The following is a 12072-nucleotide window of genomic DNA, read 5'->3' on the forward strand; positions in this document are numbered from 1 at the left end:
ATAACTGGGTGGGGAAATGGAAAGTCCTTGGTCAAACAGGCAAAAAATCAAGATCAAGAATCCAAGCTGAGAGTGGGGTGATGGCAGGTCAAGAGCCATTAGAGAATAGAATGAGGTTAGAATGTAGCATCTGGACGGGTTGGGGGATGGACAGGTGCTAGAACAGCAGCCTAGCACGGGTCAGTGGGCTTCCTGTGACTCAGCTTTCTTTCTTCTTGCTTCTCTTTCTTCTCTTGCTTCGTCTTTCACCTGTGCCCCTCCCATCCTCCACCCCAGCCACACTAATAAATGACTGAATGTTCTCCAAGTATGCTAAACTGTTTCACACCTCCACACCTTTTTCTTGCTGTTCCCTTCCTCTTGCCTCTGTCCACCTGACAAATATCTAGTCACTTTTTTCCAGATTCTGCTTAAATAATTTCACTATGAAGCCTTTCTTGCCTCCACCACAGCCTGTCTCCATTCATCTTTCTTGCCTTTCCACACCCACGTACTTGTTTCCACATATATCTACACCTTTTGCACTATAGCTCTCTGATGTGAGAAATGTCACATTACTATATTTTTCTAAATCAAATTTAGAAAACATTGGTTCCCAAGGGCCAGGATGTTAACACTCTTAATATCTTTATGGATGCCTCTCCCCCAGGATCATACCCAGAATCCAAGGAGCCTAACAGTACAGAAAATGTGGGAAGTTGCCTTCTAGTCTTCAACACACCTCCCAGGACAATACCGAATAGAAGCGGCAAGAGCAGATATCTCTGTCTTGTTTCTGATGTTAGGGTCAGAGTATCCACTCTTTCACCACTACATATGAGGTTAGCTGTAGATTTTTAATAGAGGTTTTTATCAGGTTGAGGAAGTCCCAGTCTACTCCTAGTTTACTGAGCATTTTTATTATGTAAGGGTGTTGGATTTTGCCAGATGTTTTTTCTGCATCTATTGAGATGATTATGTAGTTTTTGTTCTTTATTCTCTTAACACAGTATATTACATTGGTTGATTTGGGGGTATTAAACCAGCCTTATAGTCCCAGGATAAATCCCACTTTGCCATAGTATATAATTCATTTTATATGTTGCTGAATTTGATTTGCTAATATCTTGTTAGGATTTTTGTATCTATATTAATAACAGATATCGATCTATAGTTTCCTTTTCTCCTAATGTCATTGTTCTTTGTACCCACACCTAGTGCTTGGAACATAATAGGGACTCAGTGAATACTTTTTTTTTTTTTTGAGATGGAGTCCCACTCTGTCACCCAAGCTGGAGTGCAGTGACGCCATCTCGGCTCACTGCAACCTCTGCCTCCCGGGCTCAAGTGATTCTCTTGCCTCAGCCTCTCGAATAGCTGAGATTACAGGCACACACCACCATGCCTGGCTAATTTTTTTGTATTTTTAGTAGAGACAGGGTTTCGCCATGTTGGCCAGGCTGGTCTCGAAGTCCTGACCTCAGTTGATCTGCCCACCTCGGACCCTGAAAGTGCTGGGATTACAGGCGTGAGCCATCGTGCCCGGCCTCAATAAATTTTTAATAGACAAATTCACAAGCAAATGCATGAACCAATGTAACAATAGAAGATTTAAAATAATAGTAATAATCCAAACCCTGAGCCCCATCAGAAGTTACTACGTCAACTGAAATGGAGTCCCCTGAAACTTCCTGGTTACTATCCCTTCCAGGCTTACATAAGCCATGTCCTCAGAGCAGGGCAGGTCCCCCACCCACATACACATACACCATGATTTCTATATCATTTATTTCCAACGTGATGGATTGTAACCATCAAGCTGACTTTCCTGCACATTTGGATTTGTTCTTCAGAAAGACAGCACATCTCTAGATATAAGCAAAGCACTAAGAAAGCATGAACTTCTGAAGGCATCCATTAAGCTCTTAGCACAGTATTTGGTGCCTGATGAGCATTCCATTAAAGTTTGTAATTATGATTATGACTAATTTTCCCATGCCCAAATCATCTGTCCCACCCCGAAAACCTTCTAGTGAGTATGCATGTATGCATCATGCCTCCAGAATTATCAGTCAAGTCCTACCCCACAAAGAGGTCAGCAACCACAGGAATGGTACATACCTGTTTTTCTTGGAGACGTTAACAGGTTTCCTACCACATGCTGTGCCTACTAGACCTCCTCAGAGATCCATATTGCACAGAATGATGACACTGCTTTAAAGTACAGAGCCTCCCCACACCCACCCCAGCACGTGCCCCCTGGGGTCTAACTCTAATGCTACAGCAAGTGTTTTCTGTCTCACTGTGACACTTTCTATTTGTCTTCCACAAGACACTGATATTCCTCTTTCCTCTAAAAATATGTTTCCCCTTTTTGCCTTTCCTCTTTTATTATTTGTCTCTACTTTTCATTTAAGAGTAGCCAGAACTCATGTGTTTTCTTCCATCTTATGTAGCAGGGAGGTTGTTATGGTTTGTACCAGATGTAACTGAAGGTCTGTGTCCCAGTAGGACGACACCATTTGAGCTGATTGTAAGAGTTCTAACTCCACATTTCCTGGAGTTTGTGGGTTTTGTTGAAAAACTACCACAAAAAAATTGCCTCATTTTCATGGCTCATTTAAAAGGGTACACCTATAAAATCTTCTCAGAAATCTGCTTGTCTCTTCTTACCCATGCCCTAACCTCTGCCATCTCCATGGCACATGGCAAAGTGCCACCCTCTGTTCCATAATACCCATCATCCACAGAGGAAGTGCCCCCAGATTCCTAACTCTTCTTGCCCTGTGATTGGCTGAGATCATCTCGAGGGCCCAGCACCCACCCACCTCCTTGTTGTAGCACAGCTTTCCTGTCTCTGCTCTCTTTCTCCTCTCATTTTGCAGGCTGCTTCCACCACCTTCTCTCTATCTATCTATCAATCATTTATCTATGTTTATGTATTTAATTTTTTCTAGTCTTGGTATGTTGCACAGACTGATCTTGACTCTGGCTCAAGTAGTCTTCCTGCCTTGGCCTCCCAAAGTGCTGGGATTACAGATGTGAGCCACCACATCTGGCCTTACTACCTTGTACCCTCTCTGGGCATTCCAGGGATATTCCAGAGTCAGCCCATTCTAATCCCAGTTATCAGCAACACAACCAGACTTTATTAACCTCAAAAGAAAAACTAAATTTCTACAACAGACAACACCCCATACAAGTCTTGGTTTCAAGACACTCCTTTTTTTTTTAGACAGGGTCTCACTCGGTCATCCAGGCTGGAATGTAGTGGTACAATCATGGCTCCCTGCAGCCCTAATCTAGGCTCAAGGGATCCTCCTATCTCAGCCTAAGTAGCTAGGACCACAGGCTTCAAGACACTGTTTTTAAGAATTACAATTTTTTTTTTAGATGGAGTCACACTCTGTCATCAGGTTAGAGTGGAGTGGCATGATCTCAGCTCACTGTAATTTCCACCTCCTGGGTTCAAGTGATTCTCCTGCCTCAGCCTCCTGAGTAGCTGGGACTACAGGCACACACCACCACGCCCAGCTAACTTTTGTGTTTTTAGTAAGGACAGGATTTCTTCATGTTGACCAGGATGGTCTTAATCTCTTGACCTAATGATCTGCCTGCTCCAGCCTCCCAAAGTACTGGGATTACAGGCATGAGCCACCACACCTGGCCAAGAATTATAATTCTTAAAAGTTCACATGTACCATTGAATGTGGTAGCCCTCTGTGGGATGAACACCTACTTCCAGTTACAAGGCATTTCATAACTTTTCTGTCTATTGTTAACCCTTTCATGTACTTTTGCTGGCATATCCCAGACCAGGGAGGAAGAGTAGTACCTTGTGGCATCAATGACAGCAAGTCCCTCCCTACCAGGGCCAAAGTTACAAGGCTTTGCCCTCATAAGCACCCCTGAAAGTCAGGAAAACATCAAATGGGACTGATCCTCAAAACATGCCATAGACTAAAAGTGAACCAGTATTTCTGTATGTCCTTGTTTCAGAAAAGAGAATGGCTGCTGTTAGCCAAGGGGGAACCACTGGGCCCAAGACACAGCCAGAGAATCCCTGCCAGCACCTTCTATGTGATCATGCCATCACGCTCCCTCACACTGCTCGTGAAGGCGGTGGCCACGCGGGAACTGATGCTGCCCAGCACCTTCCCCCTGCTTGCTGAGGACCCATGTGATGACAGCCTTAAGATTGTGGAGGCAAGTGGAGCCCAGATCTCATGAGACAGATCTAGAAGCGAATGGAGTTTGAGAAAGGAATGAGGGAAAGGAGTGAGCCCATGAGGGGATGGATGGGGAGCTGAGGCATGGTAAGAGAGCAAGAAGAGAAAGTAAGGGTAGGCAATGATGCCATGATGCCAGAAGAAGGGAGGAAACACCTGTATGGCAGCAGGGTAAGGAGTGAAATAGAACAGAGGCTGGGTTGAGAGAAATGAAGCTTGAGAAGAAAAAACTGGGAGAGAAAAGGGACGCTGGCATCAGTGATGACTGGGAATTAGAGCCATCCTAGAGGACACACAACATGCACACGGACCTGAAACCTGAGGACAGGGTGTCTATGAAGGAAAAAAGGGAGCAGCAGAGAGTAGAAACCTGATGGCAGGCCAGGGCACAGGGAGGCAGGAGAGGAAGACACAGCACCAGCAGCTCCAGCTCCTGGGGAGGCACCAGACACTTGTTTGGTTCAGTTTTTGCACCAGCTGGTTCTCCTGCCCCCACCTCCTCCTCAGAGAGGAGACTGTGAAGTTAGACAAGGGAAAGCAGAACATTGGGAGGGAAAGGAAAGGAGAAGACACCATGGAAGGCAGAAGAAAAAGCAAGGGAGAAAGGGAGTAAAAGGAGACCCAAAAAATCAACCTCTGTTTGGGTTTTTGTGTCTTTGTATGTTTATTTTTGTGCCCAAGTGAGTCTGTGCTTGAGTCTCTAAATTGATGGCAGTACATGTAGATGCACCTGTGCTGGTGTGTTCTTAGGGGTCTGACTCTGCATTGCACGTGTGCATGTGTGAATACCTGTGTTTGCACTCATTTATGTTTAGTGAGAAAAGGAGGAAAGGTAGCCAATGTAGGTGCCCAAAATAGGAAGGGCTTCAAAATGAGACAGATGCAGATGCAGAGGAGCAAACAACTCTGAAGGCCATTTTCTCTTCCTCCTCCTCTTCCTCTTCCTGGGATCTGGATTCCCTATATTTGCTCTGCTAGTCTCCTCAGGCTGAGGGTAGGAGGGGTGGCTCTGGGCAGGGAGAACTGGAACCACACTGCTGCTGGCTCGCTGGCTTAAATGCAGCAAGGACAAGGCCTGGGATTGTGCTCTTGGCTTGGCGGCCACAGAGACACAGAGAGAGGTGGGCACGAGTGGCCGTGGCCCGCTTAGCGTCTCACTTTGGGGCCAGTGGTTCCTGGCACAGGATGTTGTGGCCGGAAAACCTGACTGCACAGGAATGTTAGGCTCCTGTATCCCCTCCTCCCTTTCCATTCAGCTCAGCTCACCTCCAGGCTGAGAACTCCCTGTACTCGCTTTGCAGGCTGTGAGCACCCCGCCCCGCTGGGTAGCCCGCTGACACACCCTCCCTCCGTGCTCACAGTGGATCCCTTGTAGCATTCATGTGTGCTGGCCCCCTAAGAACCCCTGGACATGCGTCTTGGGGCCAGAGTTTTCAGTGTTTCTAACCACTTAGGGTTGTTCCTACTTCTCCTACCCATGCCTGACCCTTAGATCACAAGCACTGGACCTCAGGCCAGAACACCCAGGGGGACAGCATCTATTTCACAGCCTTCAGGGCATCCCTTGTGTTTCACACTTTCTCCACTCCCTCACACTCCTGGATCGCTGCCTGACATCTTGTGTTCTGTGACCTCAAGTTCCCTGGGTAAGGCCCCTCCTCTCTTTTCCTCAGCGCATGCTAGACAGCCTGGAGCTGGAGTCCACCTACAACCCCTTGCAGGTTCAGAGCCACCTGTACTCACACCTGAGCAGCAACTATGCCAAGCCTCAGGGGCGGCTCCACCCACACTGGGAGAGCAGAGCCCTGAGAAAGGTACCGCTCCCCTCCCTCCCTCCCCCTTCATGCCCAGAGTCCTCGAAAGCCCTTCTCTCCCATCCCAACACCGCCCCCATCCAAGGGAGTAGCCCTCCTTCTAGATCCCACCCCTGGTGGGGGGGAAAATAAGAACCCTTACTGGGTAGGGAGGCCTGTGTGCCAGGACATTTACATATGATAATATTTATATGTTTAAATTGTAGTGTTTACGATAACTCATTAGTCATTTAACAGACCATTGTCCCATCAAGCAAACTAGCTACACAGGAACTACAACCACAGCCCTCTTGAAAGAAAAGGCTGAAGGAAAGGTGGGAAAAGAAATGCCCAAGGGAAGGGAAATGAATACTTGCAGAGCACCAGTCACTCCGGTTTTATGATAAGTGCTTGCTCATATATTTTTCTCATTTAATCCTCACAGCATCCCGGCAAGGTAAGTGTTTGCTCATTTACAGATGAGGAAAGGAGGCTGACCAAGGTTAGTAACTTGAAGAGAGGACTCCCATGACTGGGGTTGAAGACAGTCGGGGTTGAAGAAGGAAGAGTAATTGAGGATGGAGAAATATTTTTATGAGACCTGTGTTCTATATAATATTTAGGCTTCCTTTTGTCCTTATTAACTTTTTCTCAGCTTCTTAGTAACACAGCCTTTAGGAAAATTCTGATTTTGGGCCAAGCATGGTGGCTTGTGCCTATAATCCCAGCACTTTGCAAGGTCGAGGCAGGTGGATCGCTTAAGCTCAGAAGTTTGAGACCAGCCTGGGCAACATGGTAAAAACCTCATCTCTACAAAAAAATTAGCCAGGAATGTTGGTGCTCACTGTAGTCCCAGCCACTTGGGAGGCTAAGGTCGGGGAATAGCTTGAGCCCAGGAAGTCAAGGCTGCAGTGAGCCAAGATTGTGCCACTGCACTCCAGCCTGGGTGACAGAGCAAGATCTTGTCTCAAAAAAAAAAAAAAAATTCTTGGCCGGGCTCGGTGGCTCACGCCTGTGATCCCAGCACTTTGGGAGGCCGAGGGGGGCAGATCATGAGTCAAGAAATTGAGACCATCCTGGCCAACATGGTGAAACCCCGTCTCTACTAAAAAATACAAAAAATTAGCTGGGCGTGGTGGTGTGCACCTGTAGTCCCAGCTACTCGGAAGGCTGAGGCAGGAGAATTGCTTGAACCCGGGAGATGGAGGTTGCAGTAAGCCAAGATCGCGCCACTGCAGGCCTGGCGCCTGGCAACAGAGCGAGACTCTGTCTCAAAAAAAAAAAAAAAAAAATCTCATTTTGTCTTAGCTAAAATTACAGAAGGACATTTCCAAACTAGAGGTAGGACCAGGGGCTACAACAAGTTAGCTGCTAGGCAAGCTGCCAGAGGTAGGACACTGGCCAAGGAGACAGGCACTGTGGAGGCTAGGCTCAAGGGACTCCAAATCATTGTCCTGGGCCTTGAGGCTGTTACTCCAGGGCTGGGACTTAAAAAAGAGTTAGGACAGAAAGCCCAACAGAGAATGGGATAGGCACACAGAAACTGATCTTCAGAGAAGGCTCTGGTTGCTCTTTTTGCAGACTGGGCAGCTGCAGACCAACCGAGCTCGAGCCACTGTGGCCCCCCTGCCTGTGACTCCTGTCCCTGGCAGAGCCTCCAAGATGCCAGCAGCCGGCAAATCTTCCTCAGACACCTTCTTTCTGCCCTCGGAATGGGAGGAGGATCCCTCAGGGCCCTAAGTCACCAGCACCAGAGCCTAACCACATCCATGCTCAAGTTCACATAATGGCTATCTGTGGTCAGACCTGCTTTCTATCTGCCTGAGTCTCTGTGAGTGAGGGCTGCCTGGGAAACAAGAGCCGCCTTCCCCACCTCTGTTTCATGCTGTCCCACTCCTCAAGTGGAGAAGCAACACACTCGAGCCTGTCCCTTCTTCAGCAAGGACTCTCATTTTCTTTTAAATCATTTGATACTGTTTACAGAGGTGAAGATTAAACACCCAATAAGCTTCCACCATTGTTAGAATTCCCAACCCAGAATTTCTTCTTGTAGCTCAGTGTAAGCAGGTGGATGAGGTCAGGTCACCTTTAGTAAAATGGGACTCAGGAACAAGGAGGAGGTTTCCAAACCTCAAAAAGACACGTAGGATTGAAATCCAAGCCTCAGTTCAGAGCCTGTGGCCTTCGTGCTACACCACCAGCCTTCAGCCTCCAAACAGACAAGTGCTTGGTACCTACATGGAAAGTGTGTGTGTTGTGGGGTGGGAGTGCTGCCATATAGCCCAGAACAGGGGAGAGGATGGTGTAGAAAAGACCTACTCCTTTCCTTTTACCCTCTCCCCACACGTACCCACCTTCCTGTTGCTCCCTCCATCCACAGAATAGCTACCATTTATAAAATACTTCCTCTGGGTTGGGAGCAGTGGCTCACACCTGCAATCACAGCACTTTGAGAGGCTGAGGCAGGATGATCACTTGAGGCCATGAGTTCGAGACCAGCCTGGACAAAATAGTAAAACCCCCATCTCTACATAAATAGTAAATAAAAACTAAAACAAACAAAAACCAACTCTGTGCTTCAGATTACACTAAATACTTATAATGTATCTAATTTCATACAAAAAGCCCTGTGAGGTAGAGCTCATTATAGTTTTCCCATTTTACAGGGGGCACAGGGGAAACTGAGGGTTGCAGATGTTCCACAACTCACCAAGGGCCACAGAGCTCTCGTCTAGCCTCAGGCAGCCTGACTTGACTCCCCAGGCTCTGAACCGTCGTCACACTCCTGTTCCCTTTCTGGGCCTCTTTCCTCTCCATTACTCTCAACACATTCCTGGTTCTCCTCTTGAACCCCACCACACCCAACCCAACCACTGTGTCCCCGCTTTCTGTTCACACACACAAAATTCTTAAACCCAAGCTGACTTTAATGAGAATTTTAAAATTTTGAAATAGATATCTGGCAAAGAACAATGCAGGGGTAAGGATCCAGGCACATTCCAGCATCTCCGAGACCTCCACACAGGCCCTCAAACTGCAACCACTCTTACCATGCCCCACTTTCCACAGACCTGCTCCCGCAGCTGTCCCTTCCTTTGGGGAAGTGGGGAAGGGATGGTATTAGGGGGAGGTAGAGTCCATCCCTCAGGCCTGTCATCTGTCCCACTTCTTAGGACTTCCTGGGATAGTCCTTCCCTTGACTTCCCCCATCCCTCTGGTCCCCTGCTCTCACACAGCACGGCTCCTCCCACCCTCTGGCTTCTGCTGGTTCTAACCATTTTCTTTGACCCAAGTGCCACCTCCCCATGGTCCTCCTCAGCGACCTCAGCCTTGCCCTCCTTCTCAGGTAGAGCCCTCTGACTTGACCCCAGTCCTGTCAGTCCCTACTCTAGAGAGCCCACAGTCCCAGCTCCCTGAGGCTCCGCTCTTCTGGACCTGGCTGTACAGGGCTGAATTGTGGCTTTTGCTGCCACTGCCAGTTGCAGTACCAGGTTCAGGTAAGGCTAGGCCCTGGGGCTTGGGAGCAGGGAGGGGCTTTGTGCTCCGGGAGGGTGGCACAGCATAGTCATCAGTGGCAGGGTTGTAGGGGAGCTCATAGCCTTCCTCCTTCACCCGAGCCTGGCACCACCATGCATCCTTGAGCTCCCGAGGCAGATCATAAAGGCCCTGGGGAGGGGCTGGGGCCAGGCCCTCAGGTTCATCATAGATGGGATCCTCTTTGGGGTCCGTCAGCTTGGCCTTCATCAACTGCTGCTGCGCATGCTCATACAAGTCCCAATAGAGCACTTTCTTCCGTTGTACTCCCTCTCCTGCCCGAGCAGGGGTGCTGTCCAAGGGGTCTGAGTATAGGGAGTCCTGGGAAGGGTGTGGAGTAATTCGCAGGGAGTCTAAGGGCTCAGCATACAGGGCTGGGGCACTGTCGAGGAGCTCTTGGGGGCCAGGTGGGGAAGGCAACTTCCCCTCTGCCACCTCCCCTTCATGGGAGTCAGCTCTGAGAACATCGTGCCCCTGCCCTGCCTTTCCCTGGGCCTTTTGCCGGTGGATGGCAGTCTCAACTGCTTGGAAGATGTCATTTCCCTGTGCCGTCTGGAAGGTGAAGGTTCCAGGGCCCGAGGGGCAGCGGCGGCCGGCCTCAAAAGAGAACATGACCTGAGGAGGGTGGAGAGGGAGCCATCAGAGGAAGTGAGTCACAGGCCTGCATTAATCAGGGTATCTACAAAGAAGAGACCACCTGGGAACAGACGTGGGGTATCCGGGTAGGCAAGAAAGGGGAATCCGAAGGTCAGAACTACCAACCTCTGTCCTGCCCCACCCACAGCTGCCCAACCCAGGAAGCCCTCCGGGACAGCCACTGCACCTTGTCCCGGCCATAGCGACGCAACAGAGTGTAAGGCCAGGACAGGAGTGGCTCCAGTATCTGATTCTGGGTTCCCACGGTCAGGAGAGTCAGCCTCTCAGCCTCCACCCTCAGCACGTAGGAGCCATGCAGGCCACAGCGCTCGGCGGCCTCAGTCCTCTGCACCGTTACCCAGAATTGGGATCCTGGAAGGCATATACAATTAGCTGCGGCAGGAGGGACGGGGGAGGGGGGGGGCAGCAGTGGGGACCCAGAAGCCTCAGGGTCCAAGCACTCACTTGGAAGCCAGATCTCAGGGCCTTCCTACTTCCCCATGGGTCCCTGGGTATCCACCCACTTCCCAAAGGCACTCCTCCCTCCTCACTCCATCCCTGCCCGGCTTTCTCAAGCATCTACCTTCCCAGGTGGGGCTGTACAAGGAGTTCTCCAGCATCTCCAGGGCAGAAAGCTTAGGTGGGTTATCGGTAGTCCAGCTGCCTTTCTGTAGTACAGAGAGAACATCAAGAAACCTGTAATTTCCTCAACGCGGCTGGGGAGGTGGGAGCGGTCTGAGCCGGCCCCATTTCTCTGCCTCTGTAACTGCCCCCACCCCGCATCGCCGCAGCCCCTCACCGGAAAGGCATTTCTGCACAGCATCTGCACCCAGGCTGCACTGGACGGTGCGTCGGCCGCCAGCAGGTGCGAGCGCTGAGCAGTGTCCAGGCGGAAGGCAGTGGCGCCGGGCTCAGGAGGGGTCTCCACCGTGACGGGGGCCACACTCACACACTCAGCCAGACGGATCACCTTGCAGTCCAGGCGGCGCGAGCTCCCTCGGCCACCTCCAGAGCTCGACCCCTTAGGGTCAAAGAACTCGAGCCGCGCCACACCGTGGGGACTGGCCGGGTAGAGCACAGCCCAGGTCTTCCTCCACCTCTAGGGAGAGAGCGAGAGGACTGGAGAGGGAGTGGCGTGCGCGGGCGGGCCCGGTCCCGACGGGGAAGGAGGGAGCGGTGCGGGTCGATTTGGGGTCTGGGGCTTCCAAAAGCTGGGCGAAGTTTCCCAAGGAGGATGCCACTCCCTCTCTGCAGGACCAGAACCCCGAGACTACAGACGCTTCTCGGGAGCGTGCAAAGCAACTTCGCGGGAAAAATCACAGGCTCTCCAACTCCTGGCGCCGCGCTCCAGCCCGCTGCCCACCTCTCCCTGTTTCTGGGCTCTCTCACCCACTACTAGCCCGGATGGGGTTCGGCATCCGCGGCCCCCGACTACCTTGGTCCCAAAGCGCTGACTCTGCAAAAAGAGCGGCCCTTCCATCTCGGCTCCGTCCATGGCCCCTGGCAGTTCCTTCCGCGCTTCCTGGCCCTGCGGCGGGAGGCGGGGCGGGAGGCGGGGAGGGAGGAGGGGCCGGGTTCCCTGGAGGCGTTTCCGTCCCTCCCAGCACGCCGGCCGCCGCCGAGGGGTCACGGTGGGGTGAGGGAGAGCATCTAGAAGGAAGGGTGGTGGTCCCCGGATTAGCCGGGCAGTGCAGCACCCCAAACCCCTACCCGCCGTCGTGGGGGCGCGCCGGTGGCTCCACGGAGAGATAGTCCTCGATTTCGGCGGGAAGACCCCGGTCTCTGGGCGTGGTGGCTGCGCGTGACGTCATATGCCCAACATGACATCAGAGTGAAAGCCGTGACATCACCCCAAAAGCGCCCGCAGGCACCCGGGGACACCGAGATACCCACAAGGGCCT

General features: G+C 51.0%; 2 protein-coding genes and 1 long non-coding RNA gene across 3 annotated transcripts in view; 1 reads left to right on the forward strand and 2 right to left on the reverse strand.

Moving 5' to 3' along the window:
* The window catches only part of LOC128929601 (uncharacterized), a 38810-nt gene extending 36522 nt beyond the window's left edge, over positions 1-2288 (reverse strand). Inside the window, exon 1 of the long non-coding RNA XR_008476266.2 lies at positions 2101-2288. This is a non-coding gene — a long non-coding RNA (uncharacterized LOC128929601). The remainder of the gene's footprint in view (positions 1-2100) is intronic.
* Positions 1-7886, forward strand: part of M1AP (meiosis 1 associated protein) — a 104658-nt gene extending 96772 nt beyond the window's left edge. Inside the window, exons 8-11 of the mRNA XM_017964220.5 lie at positions 3979-4185; positions 5882-6022; positions 6447-6458; positions 7583-7886. Coding sequence (XP_017819709.4) covers positions 3979-4185; positions 5882-6022; positions 6447-6458; positions 7583-7741 — 519 coding nt within the window. The 3' untranslated portion in view covers positions 7742-7886. The remainder of the gene's footprint in view (positions 1-3978; positions 4186-5881; positions 6023-6446; positions 6459-7582) is intronic.
* Positions 7887-8910: 1024 nt separating this feature from the next.
* DOK1 (docking protein 1) lies at positions 8911-11703 on the reverse strand. The gene is made up of 5 exons (XM_002757589.5): positions 11607-11703; positions 10971-11270; positions 10755-10839; positions 10359-10543; positions 8911-10150 (listed from the first exon to the last, which is right to left on the reverse strand). The coding sequence occupies exons 1-5, from the start codon at positions 11664-11666 to the stop codon at positions 9344-9346; spliced, it is 1437 nt and encodes a 478-aa protein (XP_002757635.1). The 5' UTR covers positions 11667-11703; the 3' UTR covers positions 8911-9343.
* Between the last annotated feature and the right edge of the window lie 369 nt (positions 11704-12072).

This window comes from Callithrix jacchus, chromosome 14 (genome assembly GCF_049354715.1).
Source record: "Callithrix jacchus isolate 240 chromosome 14, calJac240_pri, whole genome shotgun sequence".
Lineage (NCBI taxonomy): Eukaryota > Metazoa > Chordata > Mammalia > Primates > Cebidae > Callithrix > Callithrix jacchus.

Bases quoted from the DNA above. Each gene is read 5' to 3' on its own strand.
- DOK1 (XM_002757589.5), bottom strand. From the start codon at position 11,666: ATGGACGGAGCCGAGATGGAAGGGCCGCTCTTTTTGCAGAGTCAGCGC. The intron at 11,271-11,606 runs GTAGTCGGGGGC...CTCTCTCCCTAG, and splicing joins GTCAGCGCTTTGGGACCAAG to AGGTGGAGGAAGACCTGGGC. The intron at 10,151-10,358 runs GTGCAGTGGCTG...CACCCTCCTCAG, and splicing joins GTCGCTATGGCCGGGACAAG to GTCATGTTCTCTTTTGAGGC.